The sequence below is a fragment of the Salvelinus namaycush genome, chromosome 25, assembly GCF_016432855.1.
Source record: "Salvelinus namaycush isolate Seneca chromosome 25, SaNama_1.0, whole genome shotgun sequence".
In the NCBI taxonomy this organism is placed as follows: Eukaryota; Metazoa; Chordata; class Actinopteri; order Salmoniformes; family Salmonidae; genus Salvelinus; species Salvelinus namaycush.
In genome coordinates this window covers 10,492,708-10,510,590 of record NC_052331.1, presented here as the reverse complement: position 1 = coordinate 10,510,590, position 17,883 = coordinate 10,492,708, and the positions used below count along the sequence as shown (strand labels likewise).

At 43.9% G+C, this 17,883-nt stretch overlaps 1 protein-coding gene across 2 annotated transcripts; it reads left to right on the top strand.

The window, feature by feature from the left end:
• Nucleotides 1-17,654, top strand: LOC120020215. Of its 2 annotated transcripts, none has more exons than XM_038963736.1 (24): nt 1-67; nt 237-308; nt 548-616; nt 740-811; nt 913-981; nt 1,126-1,197; nt 1,283-1,351; nt 1,468-1,542; nt 1,791-1,862; nt 1,954-2,022; nt 2,103-2,171; nt 12,565-12,612; nt 12,703-12,792; nt 12,887-12,955; nt 13,044-13,115; nt 13,217-13,276; nt 13,411-13,485; nt 13,670-13,729; nt 13,857-13,919; nt 14,007-14,084; nt 14,194-14,233; nt 14,368-14,419; nt 14,538-14,952; nt 15,080-17,654. In XM_038963736.1, the coding sequence occupies exons 1-24, from the start codon at nt 5-7 to the stop codon at nt 16,820-16,822; spliced, it is 3,636 nt and encodes a 1,211-aa protein (XP_038819664.1). In that variant the 5' UTR covers nt 1-4; the 3' UTR covers nt 16,823-17,654. The 2 variants fall into 2 exon arrangements, with proteins under 2 accessions (XP_038819664.1, XP_038819665.1); XM_038963737.1 differs by having other exon boundaries at nt 1-149.
• The last annotated feature ends 229 nt before the right edge of the window (nt 17,655-17,883 follow it).

The window sequence follows — 17,883 nt, the reverse complement described above, 5'->3', positions numbered from 1 at the left end:
AAATATGCTGACTTGTATAGAAAATGTACCCCATAGAAAATGTTATGCATTCTCACTGGCTGAACAGGTATCTTGATCTGTTTCTCAACTAGGCATTACACGGTGAATATTCAGACAGCAATGACAGTCTTTCTAAAAACAACAGTAAAGTGAGTAAGGTTTGACAGTTCTTTACATCTGCTGAAGTGTTCTTCACAAATAGCTTCCATTGTTCATTGGAAACGATTGGGTTTCAGGAGAAAGGAGGCATATTCAGTGGAATGTTCATAAAATCTCCCAAGCCTGCTGCTGATGCTTCTCAACCTGAGGTAATATAGCGAAGTCAAGTGTTTGGCTTGGACCAGTCTTACATTTTCTATTTGTTCAGCCTATGCTATGCGAACACACTACTGGTAGCTAGTTACGTAAGCTGAGTCTGCTCACATTACAACACACTTGTGAGTCCAAAACAACGTGTGTACAAAACAAATTAACTAAACTAGAAGGGGTATCTTAAATTGGAGCACTGTTGGAGCACTGTGAGTAACTCTTCCCTGTTATGTCTCAGGACAAGCGGTCATTACAGGGTGAGCTCTCAGCCAGCAATGACAGTCTGGCTGACAACAGCAACCCTAAGGTGAGGCAGAGTTACTGCATTTAGACTTTGAAACCACTTGGGTTACCTGCACAGAAAGATCATTATGAACATGAGAAAACAAGTGATTTACGATCAATTGAAATGACAGTCTTCTTCTGTCAGGAGACAGAAGGGATGTTTAGTGGAATCCTCAGGAGAAAAACGAAAGCTTCTGCAGATGGAACACCTGCACAAGTGAGTCTAAGTTCATCTGGTGACCAACGTGTCTGTTTGCTTCAGTTACTTACAGTAAGAGTCTGATCATTTGCTAAGTGCTCTACTGTTTTCTGTTCCAGGAAGACCTCTCTACACGTTACGAGCTCTCAGCCAGCAATGACAGTCTGTCTGAAAACAACAAAAGTAGGGTGAGTCAGACTTACTGCATTTAGAATTCGAGAAAACCACTTGGGTCACTGGAAAGATTATAACCATTATGAACATGACATAAGTAACCACATTTTTATACTTATTCAAATGGCAATTCAAATGACACTGTCTTCTTCTATCAGGAAAAAAAGGGTATATTCAGTGGAATCCTCAAAAAGACCCCCAAAGCATCTGGGGATGAAACACCTGCACAGGTGAGATCTAGCATGTCTGTTTGCTTTAGATACTTACTGTAAGAGTTTGTTAATTTTCTAACTACGGGACTGTGTTCTGTTCCAGGACAATCTTGCAACATGCAGTGAGCTCTCAGTCAGCAACAATAGCCTTTCTGATACCAACAACACCAAGGTGAGGAGGTTTGGTGGAGTATTGTCTTCAGACAACACTATGTATCCAGATAACATTATATGTCAACACAGTAAAAAAAAAAATATTCTAATCTAAACTGTCTTTTTGTATTTCAGGAGAAAGGAAGTTTATTAAGTGGAATGTTCAGGAAATCGCTTATTCCTGCCGATGAAGGCTCTCAACAAGAAGACGTAAGTTATCTAGAGATGACTATATTGGCTCTTCATTTGACATTGACTAATGATATTTATAAGTCTATTATTAACCGTTGTTAATTGTTACAGTAACACTTAATTGCCTCATAGGACAAGCGGTCATTACCAAGTGAGCTCTCAGCCAGTAACGACAGTCTCTCTGACAACAACACTATTAAGGTGAATAGATGTCCAGATCCCTGTAGCAGGATATTACTACTATCATTTATCGCCGTGTGTTTCAGGAGAGAAGTAAATTCAGTGGAATGTTCCAAAAATCACCTAAACCTGCCGATGAAGGCTGTCAACCAGAAGAGGTAACTACATTAGTTCTTAATTTGACCATGACTAGTCGGTCATATTTATAACTTTTGGTGAGTGTTATAGTAACACTCGATTGTCCCATAGGACAAGCGGTCATTACACAGTGAGCGCTCAGCCAGTAATGACAGTCTCTCTGACAACAACAACCCTAAGGTGAGACGGAACTCAGCTAACTTGATCTCCAGGTGACGTGATTTCAGTTGCTCTTTCTAAACTGCATCTGTGTGTTTCAGGGTAAAGGTATATTCAGTGGAATGTTCAAAAAGGCCCCTAAAACAGCTGAAGCCTCGCAACCAGAAGAGGTAAACATGTTAGTCCTAAAAATAATTTATATTCAATCTCTATGGTATATACAGTGCATTCAGAAAGTATTCAGACCCCTTCCCTTTTTCCACATTTTGTTATGTTACAGCCTTATTCTAAACTTTTTTTTTTTATCCTCATCAATCTACACACAATCTACACATAATGAAGAAGCGAAAACAGGTTTTTAGAAATGTGGGCAAATGTATTTAAAATAAAAAACACAAATACTTTATTTACCTAAGTATTCAGACCTTTTGCTATGAGACTCGAAATTGAGCTCAGGTGTATCCTGTTTCCATTGATCATCCTTGAGATGTTTCTACAGCTAGATTGGAGTCCACCTGTGGTAAATTCAATTGATTGGACATGATTTGGAAAGGCACACAACTCTCTATATAAGGTCCCACAGTTGACAGTGCATGTCAGAGCAAAAACCAAGCCATGAGGTCGAAGGAATTATCCATAGAGCTCCGAGACAGGATTGTGTCGAGGCACAGATCTGGGGAAGGTTACCAAAACATTTCTGCAGCATTGAAGGTCCCCAAGAATACAGAGTTCCTATGTGGAGATGGGAGAACCTTCCAGAAGGTCAACCAGCACTCCAGAACCTGCAGCACTCTACCAATCACGCATTTACGGTAGAATATACAGACGAAAGCCACTCCTCAGTAAAAAGGCACATGACAGCCCGCTTCAAGTGTACCAAAAATACACATAAAGGTCTCTCAGACCATGAAAAACAAGATTCTCTGGTCTGATGAAACCAAGATTGAAATCTTTGGTCTGAATGCCAAGCGTCACGTCTGGAGGAAACCTGGCACGGTGAAGAATGGTGGTGGCAGCATTATGCTGTGGGGATGTTTTTCAGTTGCAGGCATTAGGAGACTAGTCAGGGTTGAAGGAAAGGTGAACGGAGCAAAGTACAGAGAGATCCTTGATGAAAACCTGCTCCAGCGCGCTCATGACCTCAGACTGGGGGCGAAGGTTCACCTTCCAACAGGACAATGACCTTAAGCACACAGCCAAGACAAAGCAGGAGTGGCTTCGGAACAAGTCTCTGAATGCCCTTGAGTGGCCCAGCCAGAGCCCGGACTTGAACCCGATTGAACATCTCTGGAGAGACCTGAAAATAGCTGTGCAGCAACACTCCCCATCCAACCTGACAGAGCTAGAGAGATATTTTATTTAAGCTTTATTTAACTAGGCAAGCCAGTTAAGAACGGCCTACCCCGGCGAAGCCCTAACCCGGACGACGCTGGGCCAATTGTGTGCCGCTCTATGGGACTCCCAATCACGGCTGGTTGTGATACAGCCTGGAATTGAATCAGGTCTGTAGTGACGCCTGTAGCACTGAGATGCAGTGCCTTAGACAGCTGCGCGACTTGGGAGCTCTGCAGAGAAGAATGTGAGAAACTCCCCAAATAGGATACACATGGTACTTGCAGGTTCCTTCTCGACAATGCTACAACAATAAGAAATAATAAAAGATACGATTATGAACATGAAGTAAATGGCTCAGTAGATCATAATAACCATTTTAGCATATGTATAATACAGGGATGCACAATTTATAGTACACTATTTACACATGTATCAGGGAAGGGGGGATTGGGGGGCAAGTGTTTAAATTGTGCAAAATTAGAAATAGTAAATAAGAGTCTGGTAGCAGCAGTTGTGATGTGTGTGTAGCATGAATGTATATGTGTGTGTGAGTGAGTGCATGTGTGCGGAGAGTCAATACAGGTGATCAGTCATTTTGAAGTATTCAACAGTCTGATGGCTTGTAGATAGAAACAGTTTCTGAGCCTGTTGGTACCAGACCTCATGCTCCGATACGGTCTGCTCGACGGTAAGGGAGTGAACAGCTCATGGCTGCGGGACTTCCTCAGGCACCATTTCAAGTAGATGTCCTGGATGGGTGGGAGCACAGTCCCAGTGATGTACTGGGCCGTCTTCAACACCCGCTTAAGGGCCTTGCGGTCGTGGATGGAGTACCAGGCCGTGATGCAACCGGTCAGGACGCTCTCGATGGTGCAGCGGTACTATTTGGGAGGACCCGGGGTGGCATGCCAAATTTATTCAGCCGCCTTAGGAAGTAGACACGTTGTCGCGTCCTCTTGACAAGTGTGGTGATGTTGTTGATCCATGTCAAGTCCTTCGTGATGTGGACACAGAGGATCTTAAAACTGCTGACTCTCTACTGCAGTCCAGTTGATGTGGATTGGGGCGTGTTCCCTCCTCTGCTTCTGGAAGTCAACCATCAACTCCTTTGTTTTGCTGACATTGAGGGAGAGGTTGTTGTCCTGGCACCACAATGCCAGTTCACCTACCTCCTCCCTATAGACTGACTCATCGTTTTTGGTTATCAGGCCTACAACGGTGGTGTCGTCAGAAAACTTGATGATGGAGTTGGTGTAGTGTAAAAACAAGGGCTGAGGACACACCACTGGAGGGCCCCTGTGTTAAGAGCCAGTGTGAAGAAGGTGTTGTTGCCGATCCTCACAGCCTGCGGTCTGCCTGTCAGAAAGTCCAGGATCCAGTTGCAGAGGGTGGTGTCCAGACACAGGCCTCTGAGCTTGGTGATGAGCTTGGAGGGAACAATAGTGTTGAATGCTGAACTGTAGTCAATGAACAGCATTCTCACATAGGTGTTCCTCTTGTCCAGATGTGTTAGGGTTGTGTGAATGGCGATGGAAATGTCATCTTCCGTGGCTCTGTTGGAGCGGTAGGGAAATTGGTGTGGATCCAGTGTGGCTGGCATTGATGTGGGCAATGACCAGCGTCTCGAAGCACTTCATGATGACAGGGGTGAGTGCGACGGGGCGACAGTCATTTGGGCATGTTGTAGTGGGCAGTAATATTTGACATGTGTATATATAATATTATAAATACCTCACAATCGACTCGTAATATGACTAAGCAATTATACTATTAAAATGTTTATCTGACTCCATAAGATAAATGGGCCACCATTTACTGTAGTGGGCGGTAATATTTGATATATGAATATACAGTAATATGATATATACATCACATGCGACTCGTAATAATACTAAGCAATTGGCCTATTCAAATGTTTATCTGACTGCATAAAGATTAGCAATATGCAAGAGACAATGGTTGAGTTACAGCAATACGCAATGAAGAAACGTCTGAGAACAGAATTCTAAATACAAGTGTATTGTAGCTTAAGTTACAAGGCATTAACAAGCATTACAAGGCATTATTCTAAGCATGGTCAGAGAGAGAGAGAGAAATCATAACCTGAACGGCCATGCCCCAAAAGTCCATGGGGTGGAAAGAGAAAAAATAGTGAGTCTCACCACAGCAGTTCAGGATTTAAAAAAAATAACATTTTATAAGCATCTACGTTATTTAGATTCAAAAACGGAGTTGTTGGCCAATGGTATTACTGTAAAGTTCACCTCCAATCACATATCAGACCTACATGATGTAACCTCTGTATCTCAGAGGTGACACAATGGAGGGTTGGGAGAGATAATACAGAGAATGGTGAATTCCTAAGACAACACAGGAAATGATTGCGTACAGTTGATAAGAAGAGTCACTTTGGATGCTGCCCTACAATGTGTCCTTGGTTTTCTTGGTCGCTGGAATGATGATGGTATCCTTGAAGCAAGTGGGGACTACAGCCTGGGACAAGGACAGGTTGAAGATGTCTGATCAGCGAACACTCTAGCCTCATTTATACCTGGTGCTAACATGCTGCCTTTGTCCTCATCTTATCCACATTCTGATCGTGCACATCGCATCTACACGTCAGTAAAATATGTCTTTTATCTGTCCACTGTGTCATTATTGTGACCAAATATCCTGGTCCCTGCCTGTATGCCAATTGTTTGACAGATATTCTTTCAAAATTCTATTTATTTTAAGACATTGATAATGGTGATTTAAATAGTTTCACTGTCCAGATCTGTCTAAACTTCTAAGATATCCAAATACAATGCGTGTCTGACTACCTCTGGAGGTGGGTAGAAAGATCTGATCACAATCAGATCACAATGAGTCTTTTTATCGTCTACACTTGTCCAAAAATGTGGGCACAATCTAAATATGGAGAAGATCAGAACAAAGGACGTATGTTAGAACCAGGTATAAATGGGGCTTCTGAGGACATGGCCAGGAATTTTTGTTGGGGTATGTCCGGATTGTTATTGTGGGTACAACATCATCAACACATTACCTAATGAAGCCTGTGACTGACTATGTATATTTGTCAGTGTTGATGGATGAGTTCTGGTTAGATGAATCTTTGAACATATTCCAATCAGTATTCTCAAAACACTCCTGCAGCATTGAGTCTGCCTCTGTCCAGGCCCTCACTATTCTCTGTGTTAGTGGCTCCCCCTTGAGTTTCTGCATGTAGGCAGGGAGTAGGAACAGAGAGACTTGATCTGATTGGCCAAAGTGGGGCTGAGGGATGGTATTGTATGCATCACGGATGTTTGTGTACACATGGTCCAGCACATTGTTTCCTCTCATCAAATCAAATTGTATTGGTCACATACACATATTTAGCAAATGCTATTGCGGGTGTAGCGAAATGCTTGTGTTCCTAGCTCCAACAGTGCAGTAGTATCTAACAATTCACAACAATACACATAAATCTAAAAGTAAAAGAATGGAATTAAGAAATATATAAATATTAGATTGAGCAATGTCAGAGAGGCACCTTTACTGACCTCGCCCTCTGGATGGCAGCGGGGTAAACAGGCCGTGGCTTGGGTGGTTGATGTTCTTGATGATCTTCTTGGCCTTCCTGTGACATCGGGTGCTGTAGATGTCCTGGAGGGCACGTAGTTTGCCCCCGGTGATGCGTTAGGCAGACCACACCATCCTCTGGAGAGCCCTTCGGTTGTGGGTGGTGCAGTTGCCGTACCAGGCGGTGATACAGCCCGACAGGATGCTCTTAATTGTGCATCTGTAAAAGTTTGAGGGTTTTAGGGGCCATTTTGGATCTCAGCTTCCTGAGATTGAAGAGGTGCTGTTGCACCTTCTTTACCACACGGTCTGTGTGGATGGACCATTTTGGATCATTATTGATGTGTACGCCGAGGAACTTAAAGCTTTCCACCTTCTCCACTGCGGTCCCGTCGATGTGGATAGGGGAGTGCTCCCTCTGCTGTTTCCTGAAGTCCACGATCAGCTCCTTTGTTTTGTTGACGTTGAGTGAGAGGTTATTTTCCTGGTTATTAACCCTCATGGGGCAGGATACACGTAGGCAGAGTTGTGGAGTCTGACTCGAGTCACAAATTTGATGAATTGAGGCTCGACTTGATTGAAAATAAATTCATTTGAGACTTCACTTGGACTGGGGACTCGACTTTGACTTGAGACTGATGACTTGAAATTATCTTGCCAGGTTTTGTCATGTTTTGTCATTCATTCTACGGCACAGAGTCTCTGTGGATTACTCTCCACGAAGCCAAAGACAGTAGCCGCACCATCGGCCTTGCAAAAAAACATGCACAAGGACAGTGAAACGCACACTCTGCCCAATGACTGGACCAGCAAACGGTCAATCAACATAGGTTGGGTGAGCTAGCGAACAGATTGCTTATTTTTTGTACAGCTATACGATCAGGTGCGGCGCAAACATAAAAAATGTAGGGAGAGCTGAAAGAGAGCGACCCGGCTCTATTTTACTGGTTTATTTATGACACCGCCCCCGGTTAGAGGGTAATTAAGTTGCTCAAGAGTTAATACATACAGGAACTTTATTCAAACACACGGAGGAAGATGAACATGGGGATGGTGCTGTAATGGACAAAAACTGAGAGATAATGAATATGCTATACAGGAGATAAATACACTCGCCTGAATAGATATAGCCAGATAGGCCAATTTGACCCCCTCAATAATATACCATGATGAATTTGATGGATTGGAAATAAGTTTCCCACAAAAGCTACTGACTTTCTGTGGCTTTACACTACACAGTACTACTCAATTCCTCATTTTATTATGCTTTTGGTTTGGCCCGATCCTCAGAGGCCATGGTTTGTGAAGGGGAAAAAAGTTGCGTAATGCTTGTAAGGGAAATGGAGCAATAGCTCCTCTCTTTCTCTCTCTCTCTCTTCTTAACAAACCCTTAATTATGTGAGCTAACTTGTAACAAATAAAGAAGTACAGTCATATTTAACATGGTAAATTCACAAAAAGTATATAGAAAATGATATTTTTCAAATGGAGAAAGTTTCTATTGCAAGGTGATGAGATGTGTATCTTAAGTGTGAACAGTTTCTCAAAACTAGTGATAATTGGTAATGGTTATATTGGGCTCAATTTGGTGAGTGCAAAGACAACTTTGGTAGTATTACAAACTTTGAAACAACTGGTTTCTAGTAGGCTACATAATTAGAAAAGGCCTGTTTCTCTGAACCTCCGGCAGTAGGCTCAAGAACACTTTTCCCTCACCAGTCAAAGGCAGCGTGCCTCTCTCAGACTCTGACCAGCAGCAACCTATCCTTATGTACAGTGCATTCGGAAAAGTATTCAGACCCCTTCACTTTTTCCACATTTTGTTACATTACAGCAATATTCTAAAATGGATGAAGAAAAAAAAGATCCTCAATCTACACACAATACCGCATAATGACAAAGTGAAAAGAGGTTTTTAGAAATATTTGCAAATAAAAAAACAGATACCTTATTTACATAAGTATTCAGACACTTTGCTATGAGACTTGAAATTGAGCTCAGGTGCATCAGTGTCCATTGATCATCCTTGATGTTTCTACAAGTTGATTGGAGTCCACCTGTGGTAAATGCAAATGATTGGACATGATTTGGAAAGGCACACGCCTGTCTATATAAGGTCCCACAATTCACAGTGCCTGTCAGAGCAAAAACCAAGCCCCCCCCAAAAAAAATTATGCAGCATTGAAGCACCCCAAGAACACAGTGGTCTCCATCAGTCTTAAATGGAATAAGTTTGGAACCACCAAGACTCTTCCTAGAGCTGGCCGCCCGGCCAAACTGAACAATCGGGGAGAAGGGCCTTGGTCAGGCCTTTATGGTAGACTGGCCAGACGGAAGCCATTCCTCAGTAAAAGGCACATGACAGCCCGCTTGGAGTTTGCCAAAAGGCACCTAAAGGACACAGACCATGAGAAACAAGATTTCATTTCTGGTCTGCTGAAACCAAGATTGAATTGTTTGGTCTGAATGCCAAGCGTCACGTCTGGAGGAAACCAGGCACCGTTCATCACCTGGCCAGTCAGGAAGGGAAAGATGAACGGAGCAAAGTACAGAGAGATCCTTGATGAAAACCTGCTCCAGAGCCCTCAGGACCTAAGACTGGGGCGAAGGTTCACCTTCCAACAGGACAACGACCCTAAGCACCCAGCCAAGACAATGCAGGAGTGGCTTCAGGACAAGTCTCTGAATGTCCTTGAGTGGCCCAGCCAGAGCCGGACTTGAACCCGATCAAACTTCTCTGGAGAGACCTGAAAATAGCTGTGCAGCGACGCTCCCCATCCAACCTGACAGAGCTTGAGAGTATCTGCAGAGAAGAATGGGAGAAACTCCCCAAATACAGGTGTGCCAAGCTTGTAGTGTCATATTGAAGAAGACTCGAGGCTGTAATCGCTGCCAAAAGTGCTTCAAACTACTGAGTAAAGGGTCTGAATACTTAAGTAAATGTGATACGTTTATATTTATATATAAATATAAACGTATCACAGGTTTTTAGATTTTTTTTAGCAAATGTGTGTATATATATATACACACATTTGATTAAAAAAATCTAAAAACGTGTTTCTGCTTTGTCATTATGGGGTATTGTGTGTCGATTGATGAGGGGAAAAAACTATTTAATACATTTTAGAATAAGGCTGTTAACATAACAAAATATGGAAAAAGTGAAGGGGTCTGAATACTTTCCGAATGCACTTTGTTTTAGAAAACAAATTTGAAAGACAAAATTGAGGGGTGAAAGCACTCAATGTTTATGCAACCTAATAATCAACCCCTAAAAATACTTCCAGAACAACCTTTATATATTTTTTTCAATTGAGAAAATCTACAAAAGAAATCAGCCCACCCTAGTCGTCATTGATAGGGATGCATGTGACACTGCACAGCAGAAAGCTGGTTTAGTTCTTTATTATTTGATTTATTCTTGATTTCAATATGGAAGGGAAACCAGATACTGTTGTTTGTATATACCGTTTCTTGATGAGTAAAATGTATTCTCATACAGGGTAGGCAGGTTGACATGCTCAGTAGATTTATTTACAGGTCTTGGTGATCCAATGGTTAAACCGCTATCAACCTGCCTACTGATTTCATGACCTTATGACAGCTACAAGGTCCCCAAAATGTGTTGTAGACAAAATAGTGTCATGGGCTGGCTGGTAGCCTCAATAAATATACAAAGATTTGTAGTTGAACAAGTCATTGCATGTATATAGATGTTTTCAACTTCGGCACACCAGGAATTGTTGATGAGGAAGCATAGACCTCTCCCCCTACTCTTACCAGAAGCCGCCATTCAATCCATATGGGAAATGGAAAAGCCGCCTGATTGAATAGCAAAGTCGAATGAATTGTCAGTTTTTATTAGTGTTTTTATTTTACCTTTATTTAACTAGACAAGTCAGTTAAGAACAAATTCTTATTTTCAATGACGGCCTATAAACAGTGGGTTAACTGCCTTGTTCAGGGGCAGAAAAAACAAAGACAGCATTCCCTAATGTCCCTCTGCGATTGAAGCCTTGCTTTGAGTTCAAAGTGCAAGTGCTGGTTAATTTAATTACATTTTAAAATGTTTGGGGGGGTGGGGGTCAAGGTGAGGAGGAGGATTATTTAAGACACTGAAGATTTCTTCGGAAGATGGGCAGGGGCTCTACTGTCCTAGCTTCAGGGGGAATCTGGTTCCACCATCGGGCTTCCAGGACAGAGAAGAGCTTGGACTGGGCTGAGCGGGAGCTGCCCTCCCATAGCGGTGGGAGGGCCAAGAACCTGAGGTGGCAGAACGGAGTGCTCGGGTTGGGGTGTAGGGTTTGAGCATAGCCTGAAGGTAGGCAGGGGCAGTTCCTCTTGCTGTTCCGTAGGTAAGCGCCATGGTCTTGTAGTGGATGCGAATTTCGACTAGAAGCCAGTGGAGTGTGTGGAGGAACGGGGTGACATGAGAGAACTTGGGAAGGTTGGAAACCAAGTGGGCTGCAGTGTTCTGGATAAGTTGCAGGGGTTTGATGGGACAAGCGGGAGAGGACAAGTGCCTGGGTTAGGACCTGCACCGCTTCCTGTGTGAGGTAGGCTCGTACTCTACGGAGGTTGTAGAGCATGACCCTGCAAGAGCCAGTCACTGCTTTGACGTTTGCAGAGAACGACAGGGTGTTGTCCAGGGTAATGCCAAGGTTCTTTGAACTCTGTGAGGGCGACACTGGGGAGTTGTCAACCGTGATGGAGAGGTCTTTGAGGGGGAAGACCTTCCCCGGGAGGAAGAGCAGTTCCGTCTTGTTGAGCTTGAGGTGGTGGGCCGACATCCAAGTTGAGATATCTGCCAGGCACGCAGAGATGCATGTCACCACCTAGGTGTCAGAAGGGGGGGGGGGGGGGGGAGTAGTTGAGTGTCATCCGCATGATAGGGGAGACCATGTGAGGATATAATGGAGCCGAGTGACTTGGTGTATAGAGAGAAGAGGAGAGGGCCTAGAACTGAGCCCTGGGGGACACCGATAGTGAGAGTAAATGGTGCAGACACAGATCCTCTCCATGTCACCTGGTAGGAACAGCCTGCCAGGTAGGAGCGACCTGCCATGTAGGATGCAATCCAAGAGTGTGCAGAGCCTGAGACGCCCAGCCCTGAGAGGGCGGAGAGGAGGATCTGATGGTTCACGGTGTCGAAGGCAGCGGATAGATCTAGGAGGATGAGAACAGAGGAGAGAGAGTCAGCTTTGGCAGTGGGGAGAGCCTCTTTGACACAGAGAAGAGCAGTCTCGGTTAAGTGACCTGTCTTGAAGCCTGACTGGTTAGGGTCAAGAAGATCATTCTGAGAGAGATAACGAGAAATTTAATCAGAGACAGCACACAAGTGTTTTTGCAAAGAAAAGAAAGGTCTATAGTTTTTGACGTCAGATGAGTCGGGAGTGTTGGTTTCTTGAGGAGGGAGAAGCTCTGGCCATTTTGAAGTCAGAGGGGACACAGCCAGTCGTCAGGGATGAGTTGATGAGGGAAGTGAGAAGGTCTCCAGAGATGGACTGGAGAGGGGTTGGGGTCGAGCCGGCAGGTTGTTGGGCGGCCAGACCTCACTAGTCGCAGGATGTCACCTGAAGAGAGAGGGGAGAAAGAGGTCTCTGCTTCAAGATATCTCTGCTTCATTCACATTGAAGGCTTACTGTACTTTTGTTTTGAATTCAGGATTCAGATTTGGGAACGGACTGTAATGACAACCACTCAGAAAGCAAGGTAATCTACCCTGAAAGGGTCGTCTCTGTTGTCTGGAACTTCTAGTGACTGTTAGTGTTAGTGTATTAACTCCCTCTGTATCTGATGTAGGAAAAAACAGGGATTTTGGGACTCACTGGGATTTTCAAAAGGTCTCCAAGACCATCGCCAAAGCCATCCCCACGCTCCACTGTTGATAAGGTAGTAAAGTTGTCACTCTCTGGTGTTCTTTGTAACAGTATCAATGTACAATCAAATTAATGTTTATAGTAACCCTGTGCTCTAAATATGTCAGGACCCTCTTACTGAGTACAAGGAACTCTCTGCCAGCAATGACAGCCTCTCAGACTTCCCCACAATTAAGGTAAGATTTTGTATACTTACATTTATGTATAAATACATTTGATTTCATATAATTAAGTATGTTTTAGAAAATGACAATTTTTTTGTAGGAAAATCTCTCTGCACAAAGAGAACTCTCAGCCAGCAATGATAGTCTTTCCGACACTACAACCACCAGCAAAGTGAGTCTTGCACCTTATTTTACCTACACCTACCTTTATCATCACTTTGTTAACCCACCAATTTGCCTTGTGTGTTTACTGTGTATGTATTTTTGACACAGGAGAAAAAAGGAGGGTTTGCAGGAATCTTCAGGAGAACTCCAAAACCTTTCGAGCAGCAGGTAATTACAGTCATGTAACATGAGCATTAGCAACTGTAGCCAACTGATACATGTTACTATGCAGTTTACACCCAGAACAGAAACCAATGTACACAACATGTCATGTTTACACGTCCTATATTTCTCTCTATTAGGACAGTACGGACACAGAGCCACCTGTAGGAGGTAGTCAGCTGAGGCGCCGGAGGACAATCAAGAAGAAGAGACGGGTGAGTGATCAGTTATTTAGGTGAATCGACCCATGATTGACCTATGATTTCAGAGATTTCACTAATGTCGCTACTCAATACAGTTACTTGTCTGGTCCCAGTTGGTTTTAAGGCCATATTTTTGTTGTACTATGAATGATTTTGTTATTTTCATGTTGAATATTAAATCAAAGTTGCTTCTCAGGTTGTGTCATTCCAAGTGAAAAGAACTCTCCCGAGGATTCCAAAACGTACTGCTGCTCGGGTATTGCTATTTCTTACGTTCCTCAACCCCTCCAACTCAGTCCATCACTTAATGCCCCTCTATGTAAAATAGTTTGTAATACAGTAGTAGTAAAATAGATGCTGTGGTTTTCTGATTTCTCCCTCAGGACTCTGATAAGGAGCCTATCATTGAGGAGGCTGTGGAGCTGCAAGGGCTGGCCCCACTGCAGGTCAGCTATAGAACATGTGTATCATGCATACTGGTGCTTTATATGTTGCCTGTGTCCAGTGGTCTGATGTGTGTCTGTCTGTTCCAGGAGAGCACAGTGGAGATCCAGCCTGTGGAGATGGCAGCATACCCCACTGACGGAGTCAACCTTCTGGAGTCTGAAGAGGTATCTGTGTGTCTGTCTGCCTGTGTGTCTCTCGGTATCTGTCACTCATTCACACTCTCTGATTTGGAGATGACTCTGACATGTTTTCTCATTGTTGTTTCTTTTCCAGGAGAGTGACGGCCTGTTGGACTGGTGGAGATCAGTCGAAGGTGTGTTTCCACCTCAAACTATTTCTGTATGTCTGTGCGTGCATTTAAGTGGCCGAGGGAATATTTATGTGCTGGTGAATTTTTGTGTTGGAGAAGTGTGATAAAAGTATAACTCTTGTGTTGTGGGTTACCAGGTTGGGAGCAATGGAATGAAACATCCCATTTCCAAGAGGATGAAGCAGATATGTGTGTCATTCATCTCTCTGTGCCTTACGTTCAAGTTCAAAATGTTATTGTCCATCTTCTGTTGACATGGAAAGTTAATTTTAAAACGCCTCTGTCTCTCCCTCTTTCCCTCCCTCAGGGCGGTGGAGCAGGTGGCTGACCGTGTGTTCATGGCGGCTCGGCTGTTTGTGCGTCTCTTCAACCAGCGGGGAGCATCACTGCAGGGCCGTATCCTGGAGCTGCTGGCCCAGGCTGACGCAGCCGACCAGTTCCACAAGAGGACGGTGACGGCCGCTGTGGGGGGAGGCGTGGCCAGCGTGTGTGGCAGTGTGGCCACCATCACCGGCCTCATCCTTGCCCCCTTCACCTTCGGAGCCTCCATCATCGTCACCGCTGTAGGCATCTCCGTGGCGACCGCTGGAAGCATTGCCTCGGCAACGGCCAACATCACTGATACAGTGCACTCCAACATGGACTGCAAGAAAGTGGAGAAGATGATTCAGGGCTACCAGGAGGAGATCAAGGATATCAGGGAGTGTATGGAGTTTGTACAGGTGGGTTACTGTTCTTTCTCTCTCACTTACTCACCAACTGGCACACGCATGCATATTCACATCCTGTATACACATACACACTCCTCCCCCTCTATCCCTCACGTGTCCTTTCTCTCTGTGTCTGCAGGAAGGTATGGAAGCTCTGCAGGAGGGGAACTTTGAAAAGTACACTGAGAGTGCAACCAAGAAGGCTCTGAACCACAACATTAAGCATGTGATGAAGGAGGGGGGGCGGGCCGGAAAGAAACTGATGATCAACACAGACAAGCTCATCAGCACCGTGCAGGTTCTAGGCGTGGCAGGGGGGGCCGCCAAAGCTGTTAAGGCCATCAGCGTTACCACGGGCGTCATGTCCGCTCTCTTTCTCGCACTTGACGTCTTCTTCCTCGCCAAGGATTCCCATGAGCTGCGCAAGGGCGCCAAGACAAAGTTCGCCTCCGAGATCCGAGAGATGTGCAAGGACCTGCAGGACGGGCTACTGGAGCTGAACAAGGTGAAAACCCAGCTGCAGAAAACCATGGATGGGATCGAGCTGGAAGAGTACGAGGAGGAGGAGGAAGTGGAGGTGGAAGTGGATGATGACCTGGAGTCAGACCCAGTTAAACTAGCTCAGCTGGAGCAAGAGCTGGACCAGTTAGAGGAGAAGTTGGACAAGAAGGTCGAGGAGGAACAGAAATGGAATAAAAGCAAGGAGGAGGCAGATAAGAGTGAGGAAAGGGAAATTAAGGAGGAGAAGAATAGTAAAAAGAAGGATAGTAAGAAAGAGGAGGGAAAGAAGGCGAGACCTAAAAGTAAAACAATCGAGTTGGGGAAGTTGTGTGAGACTGAGAAAGTGGAGATGGAGAAAGAGTGGACGAGTGAGAGGGGAGACACTAGTGGTAGAGGGAAAGGTGATACTAGCAGCGTTCAGAATAAAAAAGGGTCTGAGAACGGGAAAAAGAAAGATAAAGGAATGGAGAGTAGAAACACCAATGAAAAAGGAAATGTTGAGAGCAAAAAAGAGAAAGGAAATGATAGAAGCAGTACGAATGAGGAGGGTGAAGTAAAGGCAAGAGAGACTGAAAAACAAAAAGGTAGAGGGAATAAAAATGAGCCAGCTGATACAAAGAAAGGGATTTCAAATGAAAATGTAGAGTCTGAAAGGGGGAAGAGTGAAAGATTGAAGGAACAAAAAGTAGCTGGATTGGAGACTAAGATGAGGGTGAGGGAAACTTCAGAAAGAGGAAACGCAAGCAGACATAGCAGCAAGACTGACAAAGAGCAAATCCAGAAGAGGAGTCAGAGGGAGAGAGGCAGTAGAGATGAAATATCAGAGATTGCTCCAGGGAGAAGACGCAGTAAAGATCTGAAGTGTGGTAGCATAACTGAAACAGGTGACATGGAGAGAACGAGTAAGACTGAAAGGGGTGGGGTAGAGAGGGGGGTTAGGAACTTGAGAGCAGAGATGGATAGAGGAAGTAAAGATATGTACAGTGTTGACTTAAAGGGAGACTCAGAGAGGGGGAAGACAAAAGACGAATCTGAGGTGAAAAGAACGAGTGGGGTTGAGAGAGGGACAGCTAAAGGGAACTCTAAGGAGGAAGGAGTGATGGAGAGAATGTCCAGGAGGGAAAACAAAGAAAGGGAGTTGGGGTGTAAGAGGGAAAGAGCTGAGGAAAAGCGTGGGAGTAAGATTGAGAAAATGCAAAGAAAATTTGAAAGTGGTAGGGAGGGGGGCATCAGAAAAGAAGATGAGGAGGTTCATCAGAGTGAAAGGGACAGGAAGGAGGGTGATGTTGAAAGGAACAGGAGAGATGGTGATGCTGAGCAGAAGCCTCTTCGCCAAGGCTCTCGTCCACGCTCCAAAGCCATCTGCCAATTTTACATCTGATGCATTATTAACTGACTACTTAAAGAAGTATTCTAAAAGGGATTAACCTAGTGTTTGGTTTTATATTATTTACTTGGAGACATATTGAGACAAAGACAGTCATTGTGTTTTTAATATTTGAAAGAGCAATGGAACTCAAATGTGCCTTTTTATACACATTTTTCATGACAAAGGGATTTTTTAAACATTTTTTTTTTTTTAAACAAGGTCACTGTAAAGATTGTTGAATGAAAATGAATTTCTCGTGGACAGGTATACATAAACAATTGTCTGGAAGGAATGGGATGTATGGAATAACAAGCAGCAGAAGTTCCGGTGTTTGAGTTTTTTGTCACTGGTTATTTGGACAAGTCACTATTTCGCAGGTGTTAGCATGTTTAGAATTTCGAAAGGAGTGGACATTCGGCCATAACTTTCAAAGAGGGTGGAGCTCCTTGTTCCACTCCTCATTCTAGCATCTCTTCCATCTCTTCACTTAACATGTATGGACCTAGAATTTAATCGAGCACCTGACCAAATGCTGGGGACTTTAGTTCTCGGTTAACCAACATTATATGAACAAATCGCTGTCCAAAAGCTGGTAGCAATTCATACAGATGTCAATTAACTCCATAGGAAGAGTCACACTGACTCAAAGCACTTTGTAGAGCAATGGCTGCTGCTCATTGGGCCGATTCTGACACGAATTAAGCGCACATAAATGGAACGTAATTCCTTTTTTTATGCACTTTTCTCTCTATGCGTATTCTGACCTTAACTTAAGCAAGAGAAAAGCATGCTATTCACCCGCTATTTGTTCGGGGTGGAGATCTAATAAAATGGAGGTGTGGCAGAGGTGTGTATAGATCCTCCATATTCTGACCTTGCCTTAATTCCACCACCTTTATGCAAAGGAAATCATGAATAAGGTTGAAACGAACCTGCCGGTTTCAAGTGAAAAAGCATCTACTTTATTTTTTTTAAATATATAAATGACAGCATTCTCCATGCACTGTAATACATACATTGATAAGAGCTATGTAAGTGAGTAATCCGTTTGGAGAAAGGGATTGCAAATACAC